This window comes from Ovis canadensis, chromosome 2 (assembly GCF_042477335.2).
Source record: "Ovis canadensis isolate MfBH-ARS-UI-01 breed Bighorn chromosome 2, ARS-UI_OviCan_v2, whole genome shotgun sequence".
Taxonomy (NCBI): Eukaryota; Metazoa; Chordata; class Mammalia; order Artiodactyla; family Bovidae; genus Ovis; species Ovis canadensis.
In genome coordinates this window covers 245,832,896-245,851,488 of record NC_091246.1, presented here as the reverse complement: position 1 = coordinate 245,851,488, position 18,593 = coordinate 245,832,896, and the positions used below count along the sequence as shown (strand labels likewise).

The 18,593-nt window shown below is 55.0% G+C and overlaps 1 protein-coding gene across 7 annotated transcripts in view; it reads left to right on the top strand.

Annotated features, from left to right (window-relative positions):
* RPS6KA1 (ribosomal protein S6 kinase A1) overlaps nucleotides 1–17,822 on the top strand; it is a 37,718-nt gene extending 19,896 nt beyond the window's left edge. For 6 of the 7 annotated variants that reach the window (XM_069574938.1, XM_069574939.1, XM_069574942.1 and 3 more), the window contains 15 exons: nucleotides 275–312; nucleotides 652–794; nucleotides 1,210–1,280; nucleotides 1,594–1,682; nucleotides 2,645–2,709; nucleotides 2,970–3,072; nucleotides 4,474–4,604; nucleotides 6,054–6,179; nucleotides 6,519–6,608; nucleotides 7,017–7,175; nucleotides 14,298–14,459; nucleotides 14,691–14,767; nucleotides 15,048–15,165; nucleotides 16,376–16,513; nucleotides 16,868–17,822. In XM_069574938.1, coding sequence (XP_069431039.1) covers nucleotides 275–312; nucleotides 652–794; nucleotides 1,210–1,280; nucleotides 1,594–1,682; nucleotides 2,645–2,709; nucleotides 2,970–3,072; nucleotides 4,474–4,604; nucleotides 6,054–6,179; nucleotides 6,519–6,608; nucleotides 7,017–7,175; nucleotides 14,298–14,459; nucleotides 14,691–14,767; nucleotides 15,048–15,165; nucleotides 16,376–16,513; nucleotides 16,868–16,990 — 1,633 coding nt within the window. In that variant the 3' untranslated portion in view covers nucleotides 16,991–17,822. Of the gene's footprint in view, nucleotides 1–274; nucleotides 313–651; nucleotides 795–1,209; nucleotides 1,281–1,593; nucleotides 1,683–2,644; nucleotides 2,710–2,969; nucleotides 3,073–4,473; nucleotides 4,605–6,053; nucleotides 6,180–6,518; nucleotides 6,609–7,016; nucleotides 7,176–14,297; nucleotides 14,460–14,690; nucleotides 14,768–15,047; nucleotides 15,939–16,375; nucleotides 16,514–16,867 lie in introns of all 7 variants that reach the window. The other variant, XR_011254082.1, reaches the window with a different exon arrangement.
* Nucleotides 17,823–18,593: the final 771 nt, after the last annotated feature.

The window sequence follows — 18,593 nt, the reverse complement described above, 5'->3', positions numbered from 1 at the left end:
GGGGAGTTATTTAACCTCCCTGGGCCTTAACTTCCCCATCATTAAAATGGGGCCATGTAAGTACCTACCTCACACAGTTGTTTCAAGAATTAGCGGAAAGGTAGGCAACACTCCTGTGCGGCACCGCCGGTCCCTGCGCCACCCACCCGTTCATCAGCCGGACCTGGTGGGCCAGCTTCCCTGGGCTGAGCCCAGCCCCTACAGACCCGTGACGTCACCTGACCCCACAAAAGGCCCACGACTGAGGGGCCCTGACCCCCTCTCTCCATTGCAGCATCCTTCTGGATGAGGAAGGCCACATCAAACTCACTGGTGAGTGGAGGGCACCTGCCCCTCCGGTTTCAGGGGAGGGCAGGATGGGCTCTAGATGGACCTGGGCTGAGGGCTAGGGTATCTGCTTATCCTGAGAGGCTGTGCCAGGCACTTAGAAGTGGTCAAAAGTCCAGGCCTGGCATGACCTGGGTTTGAATCCCAGGTCCCCACTGTGTAATGCTGAGCAGACCATCTCACCCCCCTGGGCCTCGGCTTCCTCCTGTGTACCATAGCGGTGATGCCCTCAGGCCTCTGGGCAGGGGGGCATGGGTGTGCAGGGGTGGCAGCGAGGAAGGCAGGGGGTCCTGAAGGTGTGTCCGCTTGTGCTTCTTGCCACAGACTTCGGTTTGAGCAAGGAAGCCATCGACCATGAGAAGAAGGCCTATTCCTTCTGCGGGACGGTGGAGTACATGGCCCCCGAGGTCGTCAACCGGCAGGGCCATACCCACAGTGCAGACTGGTGGTCCTATGGGGTGTTGATGGTGAGTGCCCAGGCAGGGGTAGAGCACCCAGCATCCAGCCCGGGCAGTGGGGCTCAGTTTCCCCACCTGTGGGGCACAGGGTCAGGGGAGGGTGGCTGCTGGTCTCTGAGGCTCTTCTCTTGTCCTCTCATAGCTAAGCTGGCCTCACACTCCTCCGAGCTGCAGTTTCCTTCCTTGGAAGGATTCCGGGCTTGGCCCCACCTGGGGTGCCCCCTACCCCATACTGGGCCTCTCCCCAACCTCAGGCCCCTAGTTCTGCTCCTGGTGGTCTGATTGATGGAGAGGGGAGGGACACACACAGTTCTTGATCCAGGTGGACCTCCTGGGCGGGGGGCTGAGCGGCTGGCCCGGGTGGGAGGAGGTGGGGGGCCTGAGGGGCGGGACCAGAGCCTGAACGGATCCTTGTTCCCTGCAGTTTGAGATGTTGACGGGCTCCCTGCCCTTCCAGGGGAAGGACCGGAAGGAGACTATGACTCTGATTCTGAAGTAAGCTCCAGCCTCTCTGACACCTCCAGGTGTCTCCTCTTCTTGGCCTCGTTTGGGGGCCAGACTAACACCCCGCACCTATCCTCACATCCTCCAAGAGCGAGACACTCCGCTGGTTTGAGTGCCGCGCTTTTGCTAGGGCCCCCTGTTCACCCACAGGGGCCTGTGGGTGGAGAATCCTGAGTCTCTGGGAGGGAAGTTAGTGGACGGCTTGTCTGGACTGAGCTGGAAATGAGACGTGGACAGAGGCGGGAGGTGAGACGGGGCCTCCGGGGCGGAGCTCAACCCTGACGAGACCCGGGGGCCATTGCAGGGCGAAGCTAGGCATGCCCCAGTTTCTAAGCACGGAAGCCCAGAGCCTCCTGCGGGCTCTGTTCAAGCGGAATCCTGCCAACCGGCTTGGTAAGTAGCCCCAGCCCAGGGGAGGGGAGCGGGTACAGCTGTGGCCTAGGCCACGGGGCCACATCTGGGGCTGAAAGGAGCCGTTGTCCTTTGTGTGGGCAGACAATGCCGGCGGCCACCCTGCCTTCTGGCCCCATGTGTGGAGTGTGGGGCGGGGGGGTGACCTGTGTCTGGGGGAAAGCAGGAACTGAGTCATCTCCACTCCCCCTGGGGATGAGGACAGAGGCCGGCACGGCTCCTCCGCCAAGGCTGCTGGCTCAGAAGAAGGGGCACGAGTTCAGGCACCAGGGGCTCGGGACCCCACTGCTGGCACGCGGTGGTCCCTCCACAGATACTGTGGTCGGATGAGTGCTGTTTGTGAGCAGAGTGACCCAAAGCAGTTGACATCTCCCCCTGGAGCCTGAGGTCCTTGTCTCCACCAGGGACAATGGTCTCAAGCTTCGCGGATTAAATGAAGTCACATGAATGTGCCTGTAGTAGCTGCTCAGTGTGTGTTGGCTCTTTGGCTCCCGGGTTCACCTGGACCTTGACCTGCTTTGTAAGGTCCCATCCAGGCGTCTGGGCTTGAAAGGAGGGAGAGCCTGTCTGGTGGCTGACAAAGGCGATGGGCTAAGAGCAGCAGAGATGAGGCCTAAGTTGGTGCAGGGTTGGGGGAGGTGGGAACCCCCTGCAGATCTCAGGAAAGGTTTGACCTGTCCCAACTTTAGCCTTGGACAAGTTGTCTAGCTTCTCCTCTCTGGACCGTCCTCCCATCAGTACATGGGAGCCTGATCATTAAGAGGCTCCAGAAAGTGGAAAATGCTGAGTGGTCTGTAGGCTTCGGGATGATGGCTGGATGGACTTGGGGTGGCGTGAGCTGAGCCCCTGGCCCGAGACCCCAGTGAGGCGCAGCCGCTCGGAGGCCAGGGCGGCTGTCTGGGGTTGGCACGCCCTGAGGCAGGCCCTCATCTGGGCTCTTTCAGGCTCCGGTCCTGATGGGGCAGAGGAGATCAAGCGGCACGTCTTCTACTCCACCATTGACTGGAATGTGAGTGAGTCTGTCCACCCCGGGCCCCAGGCAGGGCTTCGGCTGTGGTGGGAGGGGGCTTCTGCTGACTCGCGCCTCCGATGTGAAGCAGAGGTGACAATGTGGCCTTGAGGGCACGGGCTGGCCTCCCAAGGGCGAGCAGTTACGCCCTGTCTGCATAGCCTGTGCTCCGTCCAGGCCATTGACTCCTCCTCCTGCGTGGGGCTGCTGGCGGGCTGTGGGGGTGCCAAGGTAACCAGGGCGCCCACCCCACCTTGCAGAAGCTGTACCGGCGTGAGATCAAGCCACCCTTCAAGCCAGCCGTGGCGCAACCTGATGACACCTTCTACTTTGACACTGAGTTCACGTCCCGCACGCCCAAGGGTGCGTCCCTCGTCTGACTTTGTCCTGGGCTTTCCCTTCCCCAGGAGGGAAGCGGGGAGTCAGGGGCCTCTTGGGGCGCAGGGGCCCTGAGGGCTGAGCAGGCCCAGGTGTGTGGGCAGACAGGCGGGGAGTCTCTGACTCTTTGTCCCTGTCTCATTCAGCCTGGCGGTCCCGCTCTGGGGCTCTATGGGCTTCTTTGTGCCTGGGCAAGGGGGTGGGAGTGAGTGAGTGAGTGGGCCACAATAGAAAAGTCAGGACCCTTGGCCCCGGGCACCTTCAGCCCACTGGAAAGACCAGACATCAGGCTCCCACTCACGTCAAGGGTGAGGAATCTGACCTGGCAATCACGCGAGGTGGGGACGGTCCGGCAGAGCAGGGCTGACGGTGCCCAGAGGTCAGGGCAAGCGTGGGAATTAGCTTTGGCTGCTCTGACAACTGGGCTTCGGTGACGCATCTGGAACACGGACTTAGCCGCAGACCCACTCAGTCCATGGGATTACAGATAGAAGCCAAGGAGGGGGCTTCTGAGAGGGCACTTGGTAAATCCTAGTGTTTTGGCCACATACTGGGGAGGAGTGTTCCGAAAGGCCTCCTAGAGGGACAGGTTTTACCAGAGGGGTGCTTTTCTCACTGTGGCTTGCACGTCTCTGATGTCAGGGAACTTGTCACTTCTCCGAGCAGCCTGTCCCATCTTTCTTTATCTGACAAGTATGTACCAGGTACCTTAGTATGCCAGCCATGCGGGGATTGATGGTGAACAAGTCAGACCCAGGCCCTGCCTTCATATGGTTCAGGCTGTAGTGGGAGAGAGACAAAGTCAGCTCCGGGCAGTTCGGCAAGTGCAGCTTAACAGGGGCACCGGGCTGGAGGAGCAGCGTGAGGCCAGGTTTCTCAGAGGACAGTGTGTGAGCTGAGCCTCAGAGGATGGACAAGGAATGGCTGTCTAGTTATCAGGAACAGCACGTCCAGTGGCTTAGAGTCTCCTCTAAGGATCTGAGAAGCTGGGCGTGGCTGAGCTGTGGAGTGCGGGAAAGGAGGCTAAGATCACAAGCACCTCATTGCCTGGGCTAGCCCAAGGGCAGAGGAAAGGTACAGACAGGGCACAGACTTGTGACTGGAACCCTCCCTCTGGCTGCTGCAGAGAAGATGGACCTGAAGGGGCAGACCAGACACAAGGAGGCCTCCAGGAATGGATAAAGTACCTTGGCCTGGGCAGGTGGTGGATGTGAGGGTTTTTGCTGTTTCTTATATGACAGGACTGGAGTTGTCTGAACACACACGGGCAGATGGGCCAAAGCCAGAGATGAGAGGTCCTGCCCAGGCTCCCATCCCGGCCAGCTTCTGGGCTACCTCGGGTCAAGGGTGCCTCCTCTTGTTCACACCCGCCTCCTGCCTCTGCAGACTCCCCAGGCATCCCCCCCAGTGCTGGTGCCCATCAGCTCTTCCGCGGCTTCAGTTTCGTGGCCACCGGCCTGATGGAGGACGACGGCAAGCCTCGGGCCACACAGGCACCCCTGCACGCGGTGGTACAGGTGAGGGGCGGGAGGAACTTCCACTTCTCAGCTGTGGTTTTCTTCTTGGAAGCCACAAGGTAGAACAGCTGAGAACACAAGCACTGAACTTGAACAGACTTGGGTTCAGACCCTGCTGCCACCGGGGAGCCCACTGCACCTCAACCTCCTTCAGCCTCAGTTTCCCCACTTGTAAAACAGGGAAAGCAGCGTGGTTATGAGTTTCTTTTTTTTTTTTTTTAAGAACTTTGAAACTTTATTTTAAAAATATTCTGAAATTTGAATTTTTCAAGAATCACCATCTGCTTTCCTTTCACACACGTTTGGTCCTAATAAGCCCCCTGTGTCTGTGTGTTCAGTTGCCTAGTCCTGTCTGACTCTCTGAGACCCCATGGACTGTAGCCTGCCAGGCTGCTCTGTCCATGGACTATTCCAGGCAAGAATACTGGAGTAGGTAGCCCTTCCCTTCTCCAGGTTGTGAGTTTCTTGACTCAGAGCCAGAATGTTGGAGGGCCGGAGCATACCCAGGTTGGTGGGTATGCACCCGACCGGTGCGGGGGGGCACTCGGATCTCGTCCCACTGTCTCCCACTTGCCTACTGTCTGAACTCCATGGGAAATTTAGAGTTGAGAGGCAAGAATGGAGACTTTGGAGCTCACTGCCTGGGTCAGAGCTTCCAAGGTCAGGGATTGTGGAGGGGACACTTTCTGGTATCTGAGTTTCCTCATCTGTAAATGGGGGTAATGATAGAACCTTTCCTCGAGGGTTGTTTCAAGGATTATGTGAGTTCTATAGCACAAAGTTATGTGTAAAGTTAGGGTGACTGTGTGATTTATTATCTAACTGGGATATCTTGGTCCCAGACAAGTGTTAAACCAGACTGGATGTGAGGAGAACAGACGTGAAGCAGGGCCGTGTGTGGGCTGTGTGGTCACCTGATGAAAAGGGCTCAGAATAGTGCCTGTTACACACTCAGCATCACAGAAGCATTTGATACAGTTAATGTCTTAGAGCCTCGAGACATCCCACAAGGTGGGCTGTGTCACCCAGAAAAGGGAAACAACCGGCCAACAGCCATACGAAGTGGCAGGGCTGGGACCTGGCTCGGGCTCCCGTGCCCCTCAGGCCTGCCTGGGTTCTCAGAGCCTCCAGCTCTTCTGTGTGTGTGTCCTGGCTCCTTACCTGCCTGCTCCAGCACCCGCTGACCACAAACTGCATCCAGGCGCCCGGAGCCAGCCAGCGTGCCCATCACAGAGTGCAGAAAACAGGCCCGGAGAGGGCCAGGTCTTCTGCCCCAGGCCTCCTGTTGTTCAGTCGCTAAGGGGTGTCCGGCTCTGTGACCCCAAGGACTGCAGCGCACTGGGCTTCCTTCTTGCCCAGTGCCACCTCCAGGGGCCCAAGGCCTGGGGTTCTGGGAGATGACTGTCCATTCTAGAGCCGTAATCAGTCCCACCTCTTGGTCTCCTGCAGCAATTACATGGGAAGAACCTGGTTTTTAGCGATGGCTACGTGGTGAAAGAGACAATTGGTGTGGGCTCGTACTCAGAGTGCAAGCGCTGCGTCCACAAAGCCACCAACACGGAGTATGCTGTCAAGGTGAGCCTCGTGACCTCGTCCGGGCCAGGCCGCTCGGCTGGGGTGGAGGTGGTGGGTGACGTAGCCCTGGTCCTCTGGTCGGGGAGGGGTGGTGCTGGAAGCTCTGTGGATGGGTGAAAGGTGTGCGGCTGAGACTCCACGCCCTGCAGCATGGGGCTCTGCGGCAGGTCGGGTGAAAGATGTGCGGCTGAGACTCCATGCCCTGCAGCATGGGGCTCTGCGGCAGGTCAGGTGAAAGTTGTCTGGCTGAGACTCCACGCCCTGCAGCATGGGACTCTGTGGCAGGTCGGGACTCTGGAGTTGATCCTCCAACACCGCCACGTGCACCCCTTTCCTCAGGTCATTGACAAGAGCAAGCGAGACCCCTCGGAAGAGATTGAAATTCTTCTGCGGTACGGGCAGCACCCCAACATCATCACTCTGAAAGATGTGAGTGGGAGTCCTTGAGGGTAGGGTGGGGACACAGGCCAGTGGGAGTCCTTGAGGGTGGGGTGGGGACACAGGCCCTCGATTCTCGGGCGGGTCTCAGGGTGGCCATTCCTTTGACTTCGGACCCTCCTCTGCTCACGGATGGGAGGTCCACTGAGGCGCCTCTAGTCTGGCTGCGCCAGGTGCCCTCCCTGGGTGACGCTGGCATTCTCTGAGAGCATTCTTGCCCTCAGGACAGAGCCAGCATCCTGTCCAGGGGCCCAGGTGAAAGCCCTGCCAAGGTGATGAGACCCAGAGCAGAACACAGGCCCCAGGCTCAGGTCTTGCCTCCCTGGCCTGGCGAGCTGGTGACCAAGGAGCCCAGGCCTGGCGTCGAGGGGAGGGGCCTGACGGCGAGGTCTCTGGCAGGTGTATGATGACGGCAAACACGTGTACCTGGTGACAGAGCTGATGCGGGGAGGGGAGCTGCTGGATAAGATCCTACGGCAGAAGTTCTTCTCGGAACGCGAGGCCAGCTTCGTCCTGCACACCATCAGCAAGACCGTGGAGTATCTGCACTCCCAGGGGGTAAGTCTTGAGTAGGGGGGCGCCGAGTGGGCCTGGGGCCGGGGGCGGCCTGGGGTCTTACCATCAGCAGAGTGCATGGACCATGACTGGCCCAGACAGTGGCAGTCTTCCACCAGCCAGACAGAGGGGAGACCCGAGATGGGTGAGTGGGCAAGTGGACGGAGGTAAGGAAGGAAAAGAGGGATGGATAAGGCCACACTGTGAAAAGGAATGTTTATTCAGGACCTAGGCAGGCATCATGCTGAGTTCCTTCTTACGTTATCTCAACTGATTTTCACAACTCTGTTAGGTAGATGCTGTTCCTGGCCTCACTTTATAGTTAGGGAAGCCGAGGCTCAGAGATGTGAGCTCACTTGCCCAAGGTCACACAGCCTGGGAAGAAGGGAGCCAGAGTGTTTGACTGAGAAATTTGGGTGGGGAGCTACAGATGCAAAGTGGTTTTGAGTTAGGAAGCAGCAAGATCACTGTGGGAGCTTCAAGGCTTCAGGGAGGAATCTGGCTGCGGGTTCAGCTGTCAGGACAAGAGGAAGTGGATGTAGGAGGAAATGCTGCTGGAAACACAGGCCAGTTTCTTTACAGTATTGTGGTGGTTTTCACTGTACATTGACATGAATCAGCCACAGGTGCACATCTGTCCCCCGATCCTGAGCCCCCCACCCACCTCCCTCCCCACCCCATCCCACTGGGTTGTCTCAGAGCCCTGGCTTTGAGTACCCTGCTTCATGCATCGAACTTGTACTGGTCATCTTTTTCACATGTGGTAATAGACATGTTTCAATGCTATTCTCTCAAATCACCCCACCCTTGCCTTCTCCCAGAGTCCAAAAGTCTGTTCTTTACATCTGTGTCTCTTTCACTGCCTTTCATATAGGATTGCCGTTACCATCTTTCTAAATTCCATATGTGTGCGTTAAAATACTGTATTGGTGTTTCTCTTTCTGACTTACTTCACTCTGTATAATAGGCTCCAGATTCATCCACCTCATGAGAACTGACCCGAATGTCAAAAATGCCTTTCTGCAGTTTGTTTATTGGATTCACAATCTCTGCAAGGTTCATACCTTTCATTCACTTATCACACCCCTTAAGTCCCTTATAAAACTGAGATAAAATTTGCCTACAGTAGATCTTAAGTGTACAAGTTGATGAGTTTCGTTAAGTGTGTACATCCACGTCACCTCCATAGTAAAACCTCCCTTTCGGATGCCACTGACTTCTTGAAGAGAGCAGTTCTGTGGAATGTCCCACCTTATTTACTTATTTATTTGGCCACACTGCAGAACATATGGGATCTTAGTTCCCCAACCAGGGACTGAATCGTAACCCTACGTTGGCAGCACAAAGTCTTAACCCCTGGACCAGCAGGGAAGTCCCGGTCCCTCATTCTGAATGTGTTTGCTTCCTTGTGGCATCATTTTAATTGTTTCCCTATTGCTTATATTTCCTGTAAACGGCAAGGTGCTCCAAAGTCTTAATTAGATTTCACTTCAACTTCTTTTTGGGAGCAAGGAGTCAAAAAGCACTCCATGGGAGGTGCAGTGAACTTCGCACAGCATCGTGTCGGGGAGCCAGTGTCTCATTGCCCCCGTTAGTCATCAGGGGTTGGCTGAACGGGTCTGGGGATGGGTGAACGGGTGTCAGGCAGTGGGTGGGTGTGAGGTGTATCATGAGAGCCTCACCAACCTTTCATGCAGTGGTTTCAGCCTTTTGTGACATTTCCCTGAATCAATCATTTATTAGAATTTGCAAAAATAACAATGTGTAATTCTGTCTAACTTATTAGGGGGATTCTTTTGTGGAAAAGAACTTTACCTTATCACCAGAGGTCTAGTTTGGTTACTGCATGGCCGTGTTTGAAGCGGTTTTATGTTTTGAAATGACCAGTGCAAACAGACTGATATGGAAATACGTCAGGTCAGACGGTACATAGGGTGCCTTTTCCTGTTTTTTTCTCACATGAGTACTAGCTAGCATCACCCGAAGAAGGTTTAGAAGATAGAGCTGAAGTGGTGAGTTTCCAGCAGGCCACCTAAAGCTCAGAGCAGGGACTGCTGTGCCTCAGAGCTTATAGGATATTTGTTCCCTCAACGAGGGATTGAACCTGCACCCTCAGCTGTGAAGCTCAGAGTCCTAACCACTGGACCACCAGGAAGTTAGCCAGGGAAGGGCTTTTCTAGAGTGGGAGCTGCTTCCAAAAGTAGTGAGCCTCTCTATGAGGGATAGGTGAGCTCCAAGTACAGACATTCACTCTGTAGAGGTGTCATGGGAGAATATTATTTCTTGCCCAAAGGACATCTTTGGGATTTTGGAACCTATGGGCCCTAAAGTTTCTCCAGGTCAGAATACTGGAGTGGGTAGCCTTCTCCAGGAGATCTTCACAACCCAGGACTCAAACTCAGGTCTCCCTCATTGCAGGCAGATTCTTTACCAGCTGCCTCTAAAGTTTCTGGCCCTTTCCAAATACTAGGGGAAGATGATGAGGAAATTGGAAGCTCTCATGGAGGTTTTTGGAGGGAGATTCTCAAGCCGTTTACACTTTGGCAGCATCTGTGGTCCAGAAGCCGGAAATCTCATAACAGCTGAGGAATGAGAAGGGGGTGACCAGTTCTGGGCCCTCCTATTTGTTTTAATGTTATCTTCATATTGAAATATCACATTAACAGTTCATCATGTACAATTCAATAAGTCTTCAAAAAGTGAAGACACCCACGTAACCAGCACCCAGAGCAGACAGGGCTGTGCCTCTCAGCTTAGTTCCCTGACCAGGAATTGAATCCACACCCTCAGCAATGAAAACTGGGAGTTCTAACCACTGGACTACCAGGGAACTCCTCAGAGAAGGGCTTTCTAGAGTGGGAGCTGAAAGATTTCTAGTTCCCCCCAACCCCCTCGAGCCCCTTCCACTCTCCCTCCTCAAAGATAACCATGCTAAGCTGACGTCTAATTTGATATATATGTGCTCTTTTGTATCTGACTTCAGCCACTCAGCTCTCTCTCTGAGAGGCACCTGTGATGTTGTGTGGCTTCATTGCTCTGTGGTTTCTGCTGTGTGAATAGACCACAGTTTAATTATCCTTTCTGCTGTTAATGGACATGGATGGTTACTAGTTTAGTTATTTATTTTTTAAAGAAGGTATTCAAGAACGAAGGAGTTGATAGTGATGCTGGTCCCTTCGGCATATTGCTTCACAAAGCTGATAAAGTAAGACTTTGATGATATTCAGGATTCTGCGTCTCTTTTGGCTGCTCTGGGTCTTGGTTGCAGGATGCGGGATCTTTAGTTTTGGCTTGTGTGATCTGGTTCCCTGACAAGAGATGGAACTGCGTTCAGAGCCCCCTGCACTGGGAGCTTGGAGTCAGCCCCTGGACCACCAGGGACGTCTCTGTTACCAGGTTTTTGACTATGACAAGTAATGCTGCCGTGACATTCTTGCACTTGTCTCTCGTGAACACTTGTCCACTATAACCTGGGTGTCAATATGTAAAGTTGTTTTACATATTTATACTCTCCAGAAGTGTGTGAGAGTTCTGCTACTTGCCAACACTTGGCATTTTCCATCTTTTTAATTATAGCCACTCTAAGAGATGAGGAGTGGTATCCCATAGTGCTTTTAATTTGCGTTTTCCGGATGACTGGTGAAGTTGAGCACCTCTTCGGCGGTTTATTGCCATTGGACAGCCTCTTTTATGGAAAGTCGGTTCAAGTCTTTCATCCATTAAGTGAAATTGGGTCGTCTGCTTTTTTTCATCTTATTTTGCAAGAGTTCTTTGTTTAATATGTGGAGCCCTTTCAAGTCTCTAGCTTCCTCAGGGCCCCAGAGTGCCGAGAACAGCCTGTCTGAGAACTCAATAGTGCTTCGCACTTTGACTTCTCTGTTTAACCGGACGACTTATGTAGACCTTCACCCTTTATCTGTGTGTGTGCGGCTGGTCACAGGTGCCCTAATGCACATCCTCCGATGATGCTGGCGAGGACAGAGCGCTTTCCACAGGCCAGACAGATTCTAAGTACTTTACACATGCGCTCACTTAACTGTTTCAACAAATCTATGAAGAAGGTATGAGTATTAGGTCACCCATTTTATAGGTGAGGAAACTGAGGCTCTGGGAGCTTAAGTAAAAGTCTCATAGCTAAACTGGCTTTAGAGTCTGTGCTTCTCCCTTGCATATGATTGGCTGCTGCTTTGGACAACATCTGTGGCCTCATTTTCCTGCCCTTCTTGTCCTCTAGTTTTTAAGGGCTTCTTAACAAGCACTCGCTGTATCTTGATATCCAGCATGAGGGTGGGGTTCACCCAGGAAGTGCTGGGGTTACTGTGGCAGCCGCTGTCATGTTCCAGGCCCTGCGCTACATACTCCTGGTACATAACTCGTATGCGCCTTCCTGTAACGCTGGGGGCTGGGCACTCTTATCAGCCCCGTTTTACAGGTGAGAAAACCAAAGGCTGGAGAGGTTGAGTGACACGTCATGATCACACAGCTGCTGCCGGCAGAGCCAGGATTCACACGCAGCCCGTCTGCCTCCTGACTGAAATCACAGCTCCTCTAGAGCCACAGCCTGTGACTCAGTGGCTGCGTTTGGCCTGCTCACCACGGGTATTTTCTTGGTTTGGTAATTTGGCTGCTTTTGAAACCTGGGCCCGAGTTGCTGCGAAGTGATTGTCAGCTGGAGTGAGCAGCAGCTGCCTCTGGAGCCTGTTGGCCTGGCTCCACAGGGACCGTGCAGGGATCCTCATAAAGCCAACTAACTGGTGAGATTCAGCCGATCTAACGTGTAAGGTCTCCTCTGCTTTGGAGGTGTGATTCATTCATTCACGGCAGAGTTCACGTAGCGCTTGCTGTGTGCGAGTCCCTGTTCTGGGTCCTGGGGGTGAGCAGGCATTCCACAGGGAGATATGGCTGTTCACGGTTGAAGGACCCCTCTCTGACCTGAGCTCCAGGCACTGGAGGGATGTGGTGGGCAATGAGGCTAGAAAGGACAGCTCGGCTCTCCACACCAGGATGGGGACTTCAGGCTTTATCCCAAAGTAGTAGGGAGCCAATGAAGGTTTTTCACAGCTCTCAGGGAGGTACCATGAGCTCATGGGAGAAGGAAGGTGAAAATGAGTTTAGTCTGGGATTGTTGGGCTTGAGGGGCTAGGGGACATTCAGTGGTTGCCATCTGGTCAGCAGCTGTGTGATGCTGGACTCAGAAAAGTTCCGGGTTAGTGTCGGAGATCTGAGAGTTGTTAATAATTAGGTGAGTTAGTGACTCTGAATGGAACCATGCAGAGGGAGAGGGTGTGGATGAAAAGCAAGTGGGATGTGTCAGCATGGGGCCAGGGGAGGGTCATGTGCTTAAGGCCTTGGCAGTGTCGTTTGTCCATTTCTTCAGCAGGCATTTATTGAATACCTACTGTGTGCTGGGAACTGTTCTTAATGCTGGGATGCAGCAGTGAGCCAAACACTCATGGAGCTTACATTCCAGTGGGTGGGTTCTGAAGACGATGAAGTGAATCTCCAACAGTGGTAAACGCTGTGGGTAAAGATAAGCAGGGTGAGGAGAGTAAGGAGTACTGGTCTGTGGTTGCTGTTTTATATGGAATGGACCAGGTGGCGTTTTATATTTCATATGGAATGGTCCAGGGAAGCCCTGATTGGTAAGGTGACAATTTGAGCTGAAACGTGAAAGAAATAAGAGAATGAGCCAGGCAGATGCCTAAGGGGAGAGTATTCCAGAAAAAGGGAATAGCAAGTGCAAAGGCCCTGGGGCAGGAGTGTGCTTAGCACTTTGAAGGAAGCGCAAAGAGGCTGGCATGGCCAAAGCCAGCTGAGCAAGGAAAGGAGTGATAGAGTGCCAGCGATGTGGGCGAGCGGTAGGGGAGAGAGGAGGTGAGGCCACCAGGCCATCGTAAAGACTGTTCTTCCTAAGAGGGGAACCCTTGGAGGTGACATGATCTGACTTACATTTAACAGGATCACTCTGGCAGCTCTGTTTAGAACAGGCCATAGGAGATGAGACAGAAGCAGAGAGACCGGTTAGGAGGTTGTTGCCGTATTCCAGGGGAGGGATGATAATGGCTGGGATCTGCATGCTGCTAGTAGAGGGGCTGAGAAGTGCCTGGGCTCTGGACATTAAAAAAAAAACACATTTATTTATTTGACTACCAGGTTTTAGTTGTGGCACTCCGAATCTTTAGCTGTGGCGTGTGAGATCTTGTTCCCTGACCAGGGATCAAACCTAGGCCCCCTGCATTGAGAGCACAAAGTCTTAACCACTGGACCACTATCCAGGGAAGTCCCCGGATATATTTTAATGGTAGACCCAGCTGTGTTTGGTGATGGATTGATAGAGTCATTCTTAATTCCTCTTTTTTTCTCATATTCCTCAAAGATTTTGACCCATGCAGTGGGAAGAATGGAGTTGCCGTTAGGTCACATGTGTGGTCCCCCGCTTCCCAGGTGGTGCTAGTGGTAGAGAACCCGCCTGCCAATGCAGGAGACATAAGGAGACGTGGGTTTGTCTGATCCCTGAGTTGGGACGATCCCTTGGAGGACAGCGTGGCGCCCACTCCAGTATTCATGCCTAGAGAATCCAGTGGACAGAGGAGTCTGGTGGGCTATAGTCTGTGGGTTCCCGAGTCAGACACGACGGGAGCGACTTAGCATGCGTGCATGTACACACCTGTGTGGCACGCAGCTTTGAGGAGTTCCCTGTGGATGGTGAAGTTAGAGCTGACAAGTGGCTCAGTGGTAAAGAACCCGCCTGCCAGTGCAGGAGACACAAGAGACTTGGGTTTGATCTCTGAGTCAGAAAGACCCCCCGGGGTAGGAAATGGCAACCCACTCCAGGATTCTTGCCTGGAAAATTCCACGGATAGAGGAACCTGACAGGCTACAGTCCATGGGGTTGCAAAGTTGGACGCAACTGAGCACGCGCACGCACACAGACATTGACCTAGAGGGTTCAGGTTGATAACACCAGCAGCAGCAAGGCCCCTTGGCAGCCCCTTCCCCCCTTTCAGATTCTGGGTCCTTCTGCCCCCTCTCTGGGCCCATCTTCTGACTCTCCCAGCCCTGGCAGTGGACCTGGGCCCCGGCAGCCTGCCCACCTGGAGGACTGACCCGGCCCCCTGCCCCCAGGTCGTGCACAGGGACCTCAAGCCCAGCAACATCCTGTATGTGGACGAGAGTGGGAATCCCGAGTGCCTGCGCATCTGTGACTTTGGCTTCGCCAAGCAGCTGCGGGCTGAAAACGGGCTCCTCATGACACCTTGCTACACCGCCAACTTCGTGGCACCTGAGGTGAGCGGCCCAGCCTCCTCAGCTGCGAGAGTGAGGGGGGGGCCTGGCACAAGGGCCTTGTGTCCCTTCCAGAGGCCCCACGCTGTCCAGGACTCCAGTCTGTGTGGTCTCAGTCCAAGTACCAAGGCAGGATCAGCCCATGCCTGGGACCCTTGTCCTGCGTTTTGGGGAGTAGCAGGCAGGCATGTGCCCCTCAGCCCGACCACCCTCCCCTGCCCGCCTTCCTGCCAGGTCCTGAAGCGCCAGGGCTATGATGAAGGCTGCGACATTTGGAGCCTGGGCATTCTGCTGTACACCATGCTGGCGGGGTGAGTGCCCCTCTGGCCTGCACCCCGTCTGCCCCCACCCTTCCTCCAGCCGTAGTGTACAGGCTGGGGTGTTGCTTGTCTGATGGGAGAGACTCATCCCTGCTTCAGGAAGGGCTGGAGACAGGGATGTGGTGCTGCCTTTGGGAGCTCCACCTTGGGGAGGAAGTGCCGCCTTTGGGGGCACCCACTCTGAAGGGGGAGATACAGTCCGCCCCCCGCCACCCCGGCCGCCTCAGTGGAGGCCAGAGGCCATACCCACACCAGGTGGACTTTCCCCCAGATACACTCCATTTGCCAATGGACCCAGTGACACGCCAGAGGAAATCCTGACCCGGATCGGCAGTGGCAAGTTCACTCTCAGTGGGGGAAACTGGAACGCGGTTTCGGACACAGCCAAGGTGAGCCTGTAAGGCCTGGGCCCTGCTCACTCAGGGCTGGGGAGGCAGGGTCCCATCCCAGGACTTTTCAGCGTTTCACAGGCGGGGGGCTGGCAGCCTCATTTCTCCACGTGGAATATCCCACAAACCTCTGTTGCTGTACTTCTGCAAGTGGAAGATTCCCAGGCAGACTGCTCCCCCTCCCCCGCCCTCTATCTTGTGTATTGTTTGGGCAACTTGGTGATCATTCACTGGCCCTTCCCGTGTTCTGGGCCCTGAAGGGGGACAGAGGGCTGCATCGTCACGGCCCCTGCCTCGTGGGGACTTAGTGTGAGGGGACAGACAGGTTTGCACACAAGGGGACAGAGAAGCAGGTCCTCCTGGTCAGAGGTATAGGCAGTGGAGACCCAGGCAGGGCTACGGGCCACCAGGCAGACAGGCCTTCTCAGAGGAGGGAACATTTGCTCTTTCAGTACTAAACAACAGGTCCCAGTGGTGGGAACCTCTGTGTCAGACGCTGGGTTGAGTCCTTAGTGAACAGTACCCCCTCACATTGACATTATGCTGCTGCTGCTGCTAAGTCAAGTGTCCGACTAAGTGCGACCCCAGAGACGGCAGCACACCAGGCTCCCCCGTCCCTGGGATTCTCCAGGCAAGAACACTGGAGTGGGTTGCCATTTCCTTCTCCAGTGCATGAAAGTGAAAAGTCAAAGTGAAGTTGCTCAGTCACGTCCACTCTTCGCGACCCCATGGACTGCAGCCTACCAGGCTCCTCCGCCCATGGGATTTTCCAGGCAAGAGTACTGGAGTGGGGTGCCATTGCCTTCTCCGATTGACCTTATGAGTTGGGTACTTTTGTCATCCTGTTTCTCAGAGGGGAAGCTGAAACTCAGAGGGTCAAAGTAACTTGCCCCAGATATCCAGTCCACGAGCAGCAGAGTGAGGTTTTGATCCTTCCCAGCCCCACCCTTTGGTTCTTCCCATCTTCCTGCCCGGCTTCTAGACAGTGAAAGAGGAAAGAAAGGGCCTTCCAGGAAGAAATCCCCAAAAAGGGCATGTGCCACTTGAGGAGGCCCTGGAGCAGCGTGGAGAATGGGTCGCAGGGGCTACTGCAAGGGTCCAGGCGGGAGATTGCAGGAAACAGCTGCCTTAGCCATTCCCCATCAGCCAGGCCCAGCACTCTGCTCCCCTGCTAGCCTCTCCCACCAACCCCTTGCCTGCTCGTCCCCAGGACCTGGTGTCTAAGATGCTGCACGTGGACCCCCACCAGCGCCTCACAGCCAAGCAGGTCCTGCAGCACCCGTGGATCACCCAGAAAGACAAGCTTCCGCAGAGCCAGCTGTCACACCAGGACCTGCAGCTTGTGAAGGTACTGCCACCCTCGGCTGCCGGGCCGCAGGGGCCCAAGCCAGGGTTCCGTGGGCGAGGACTCAGGGGGCTAGAGCCAGGAGACGCCACGTACGTCTCTCCCCAGGGAGCCCCCGTCTGACATGCCGGGGTGTCGACAGTGCACTCGTGGCCCCCAGTCCTTTGGGGGCGAGCACAGCTCCGGCACTCTGAAGCCTCCAGTCTGAAGGAGGAGGCAGGACTCATGACCATGAAGAACCACCAAGGCAGGGTTAACAGGGGACCGGGTGGGCCGTAGAACCCTGGGAGGGGCTGGCGCGGCCCTGGAGCACATGTACCTCCCACCCTCGTGAACTGAGCCCCCCTTGTCTCCCAGGGGGCCATGGCAGCTACCTACTCAGCGCTCAACAGCTCCAAGCCCACCCCTCAGCTGAAGCCCATCGAGTCGTCTATCCTGGCCCAGCGGCGGGTGAGGAAGCTGCCATCCACCACCCTGTGAGGGGCCCGAGCATCCAGGCCGCAGGGCGGTGCTAGCTGGATGGAGGCAGCGTGCTCCCCAGAGGAAGCAGGCCCGAATCCCAGGGCCAGAGGGAGCGGAGCCCCGAGGGGCCCAAGAAGCAGCCAGCCCGGATCACCCCAGGGAGGGTGTGAGAAGTGCCTTCTCCTTCCCCAGGACGGACTCTTCTCGGCTCAGGCTCTGCTGGTTGAAATCAATTCACTGTACAAACTCTTTATCTATTTTTAAGGACAAAGTGGCATCAACCACCATGGATTTCTACAAGATCCATTTGCCTTTCTGGGAGCAGAAGGAGCCAGTGGAGCCCCAGGAGGGCGCTGAGTCACACAAGGACGCTCTGTGGCTGAGACCCCTTAGAGCAGCTTTAGGATTCTCCCAGGGGGACCCCCACGATTGGCCGTCTGTAGCCATCTGCACCCACCTCCGAGGCAGTCTGGCGTCCCCTCCCAGAGCCTTTGGCTGTTTAGCAGAACTTGCTCTATCCCAGTTGGCTCCTTTTCTGTTCTGTTGTGCTGCAGCGGGGGAGGTCTGGAACCACTTTCTGCTAGAGGAGAGGACCAAGGCCCTGTGGCTCCCAGCTCCAGGCACCAGCATCCACCCCTGGGTCCCCTGCAGTCAGGTCGAGCAGTCCCTGAAGGAGCATCGAGAAAGCACTTTCCGGCTGACTTCTGTTGGAGTCCGCCACAGGACAGAGTTCGCAAGAGGCCTGTGGGGCGGGCCAAGACAGGCAGGAGCTTTTTTCATTTCTTCCTCAGCTGGTAACTCAGGGTTCATCTGTCCATGGCCTTTCTAATAAACTTACAGTTGAATTGAAGCATGCTTACCTCTGCTTGTCATCCCTGGATTTGCCCACCCTCTGCTGTTGGGTGTTGAGGACTTCAGCCGTGACCAGTATTGGGCCTGGGGCAGTTGGCCCACTGCTTGGAGCTCAGTTGGGGAGCAGTGGGAGTCCCACTGGCTCTGCCCATTTCTGCCAGGGATTCCATCATGGTATTGATAATCAGTCAGTTCAGTTCAGTCGCTCAGTCATGTCTGACTCTTTGCGACTCCATGAATTGCAGCACGCCAGGCCTCCCTGTCCATCACCAACTCCCGGAGTCCACCCAAACTCATGTCCATCGAGTCGGTGATGCCATCCAGCCATCTCATCCTCTGTCGTCCCCTTCTCCTCCTGCCCCCAATCCCTCCCAGCATCACAGTCTTTTCCAATGAGTCAACTTTTTTCATGAGGTGGCTAAACTATTGGGAGCTTCAGCTTCAGCATCAGTCCTTCCAATGAACACCCAGGACTGACCTCCTTTAGAATGGACTGGTTGGATCTCGTTGAAGTCCAAGGGATTCTCAAGGGTCTTCTCCAACACCACAGTTCAAAAGCATCAATTCAGCGCTTAGCTTTCTTCACAGTCCAACTCGCACATCCATACATGACTGCTGGAAAAACCATAGCCTTGTCTAGACGGACCTTTGTTGGCAAAGTAATGTCTCTGCTTTTGAATATGCTATCTAGGTTGGTCATAACTTTCCTTCCAAGGAGTAAGCATCTTTTCATTTCATGGCTGCAGTCACCATCTGCAGTGATTTTGGA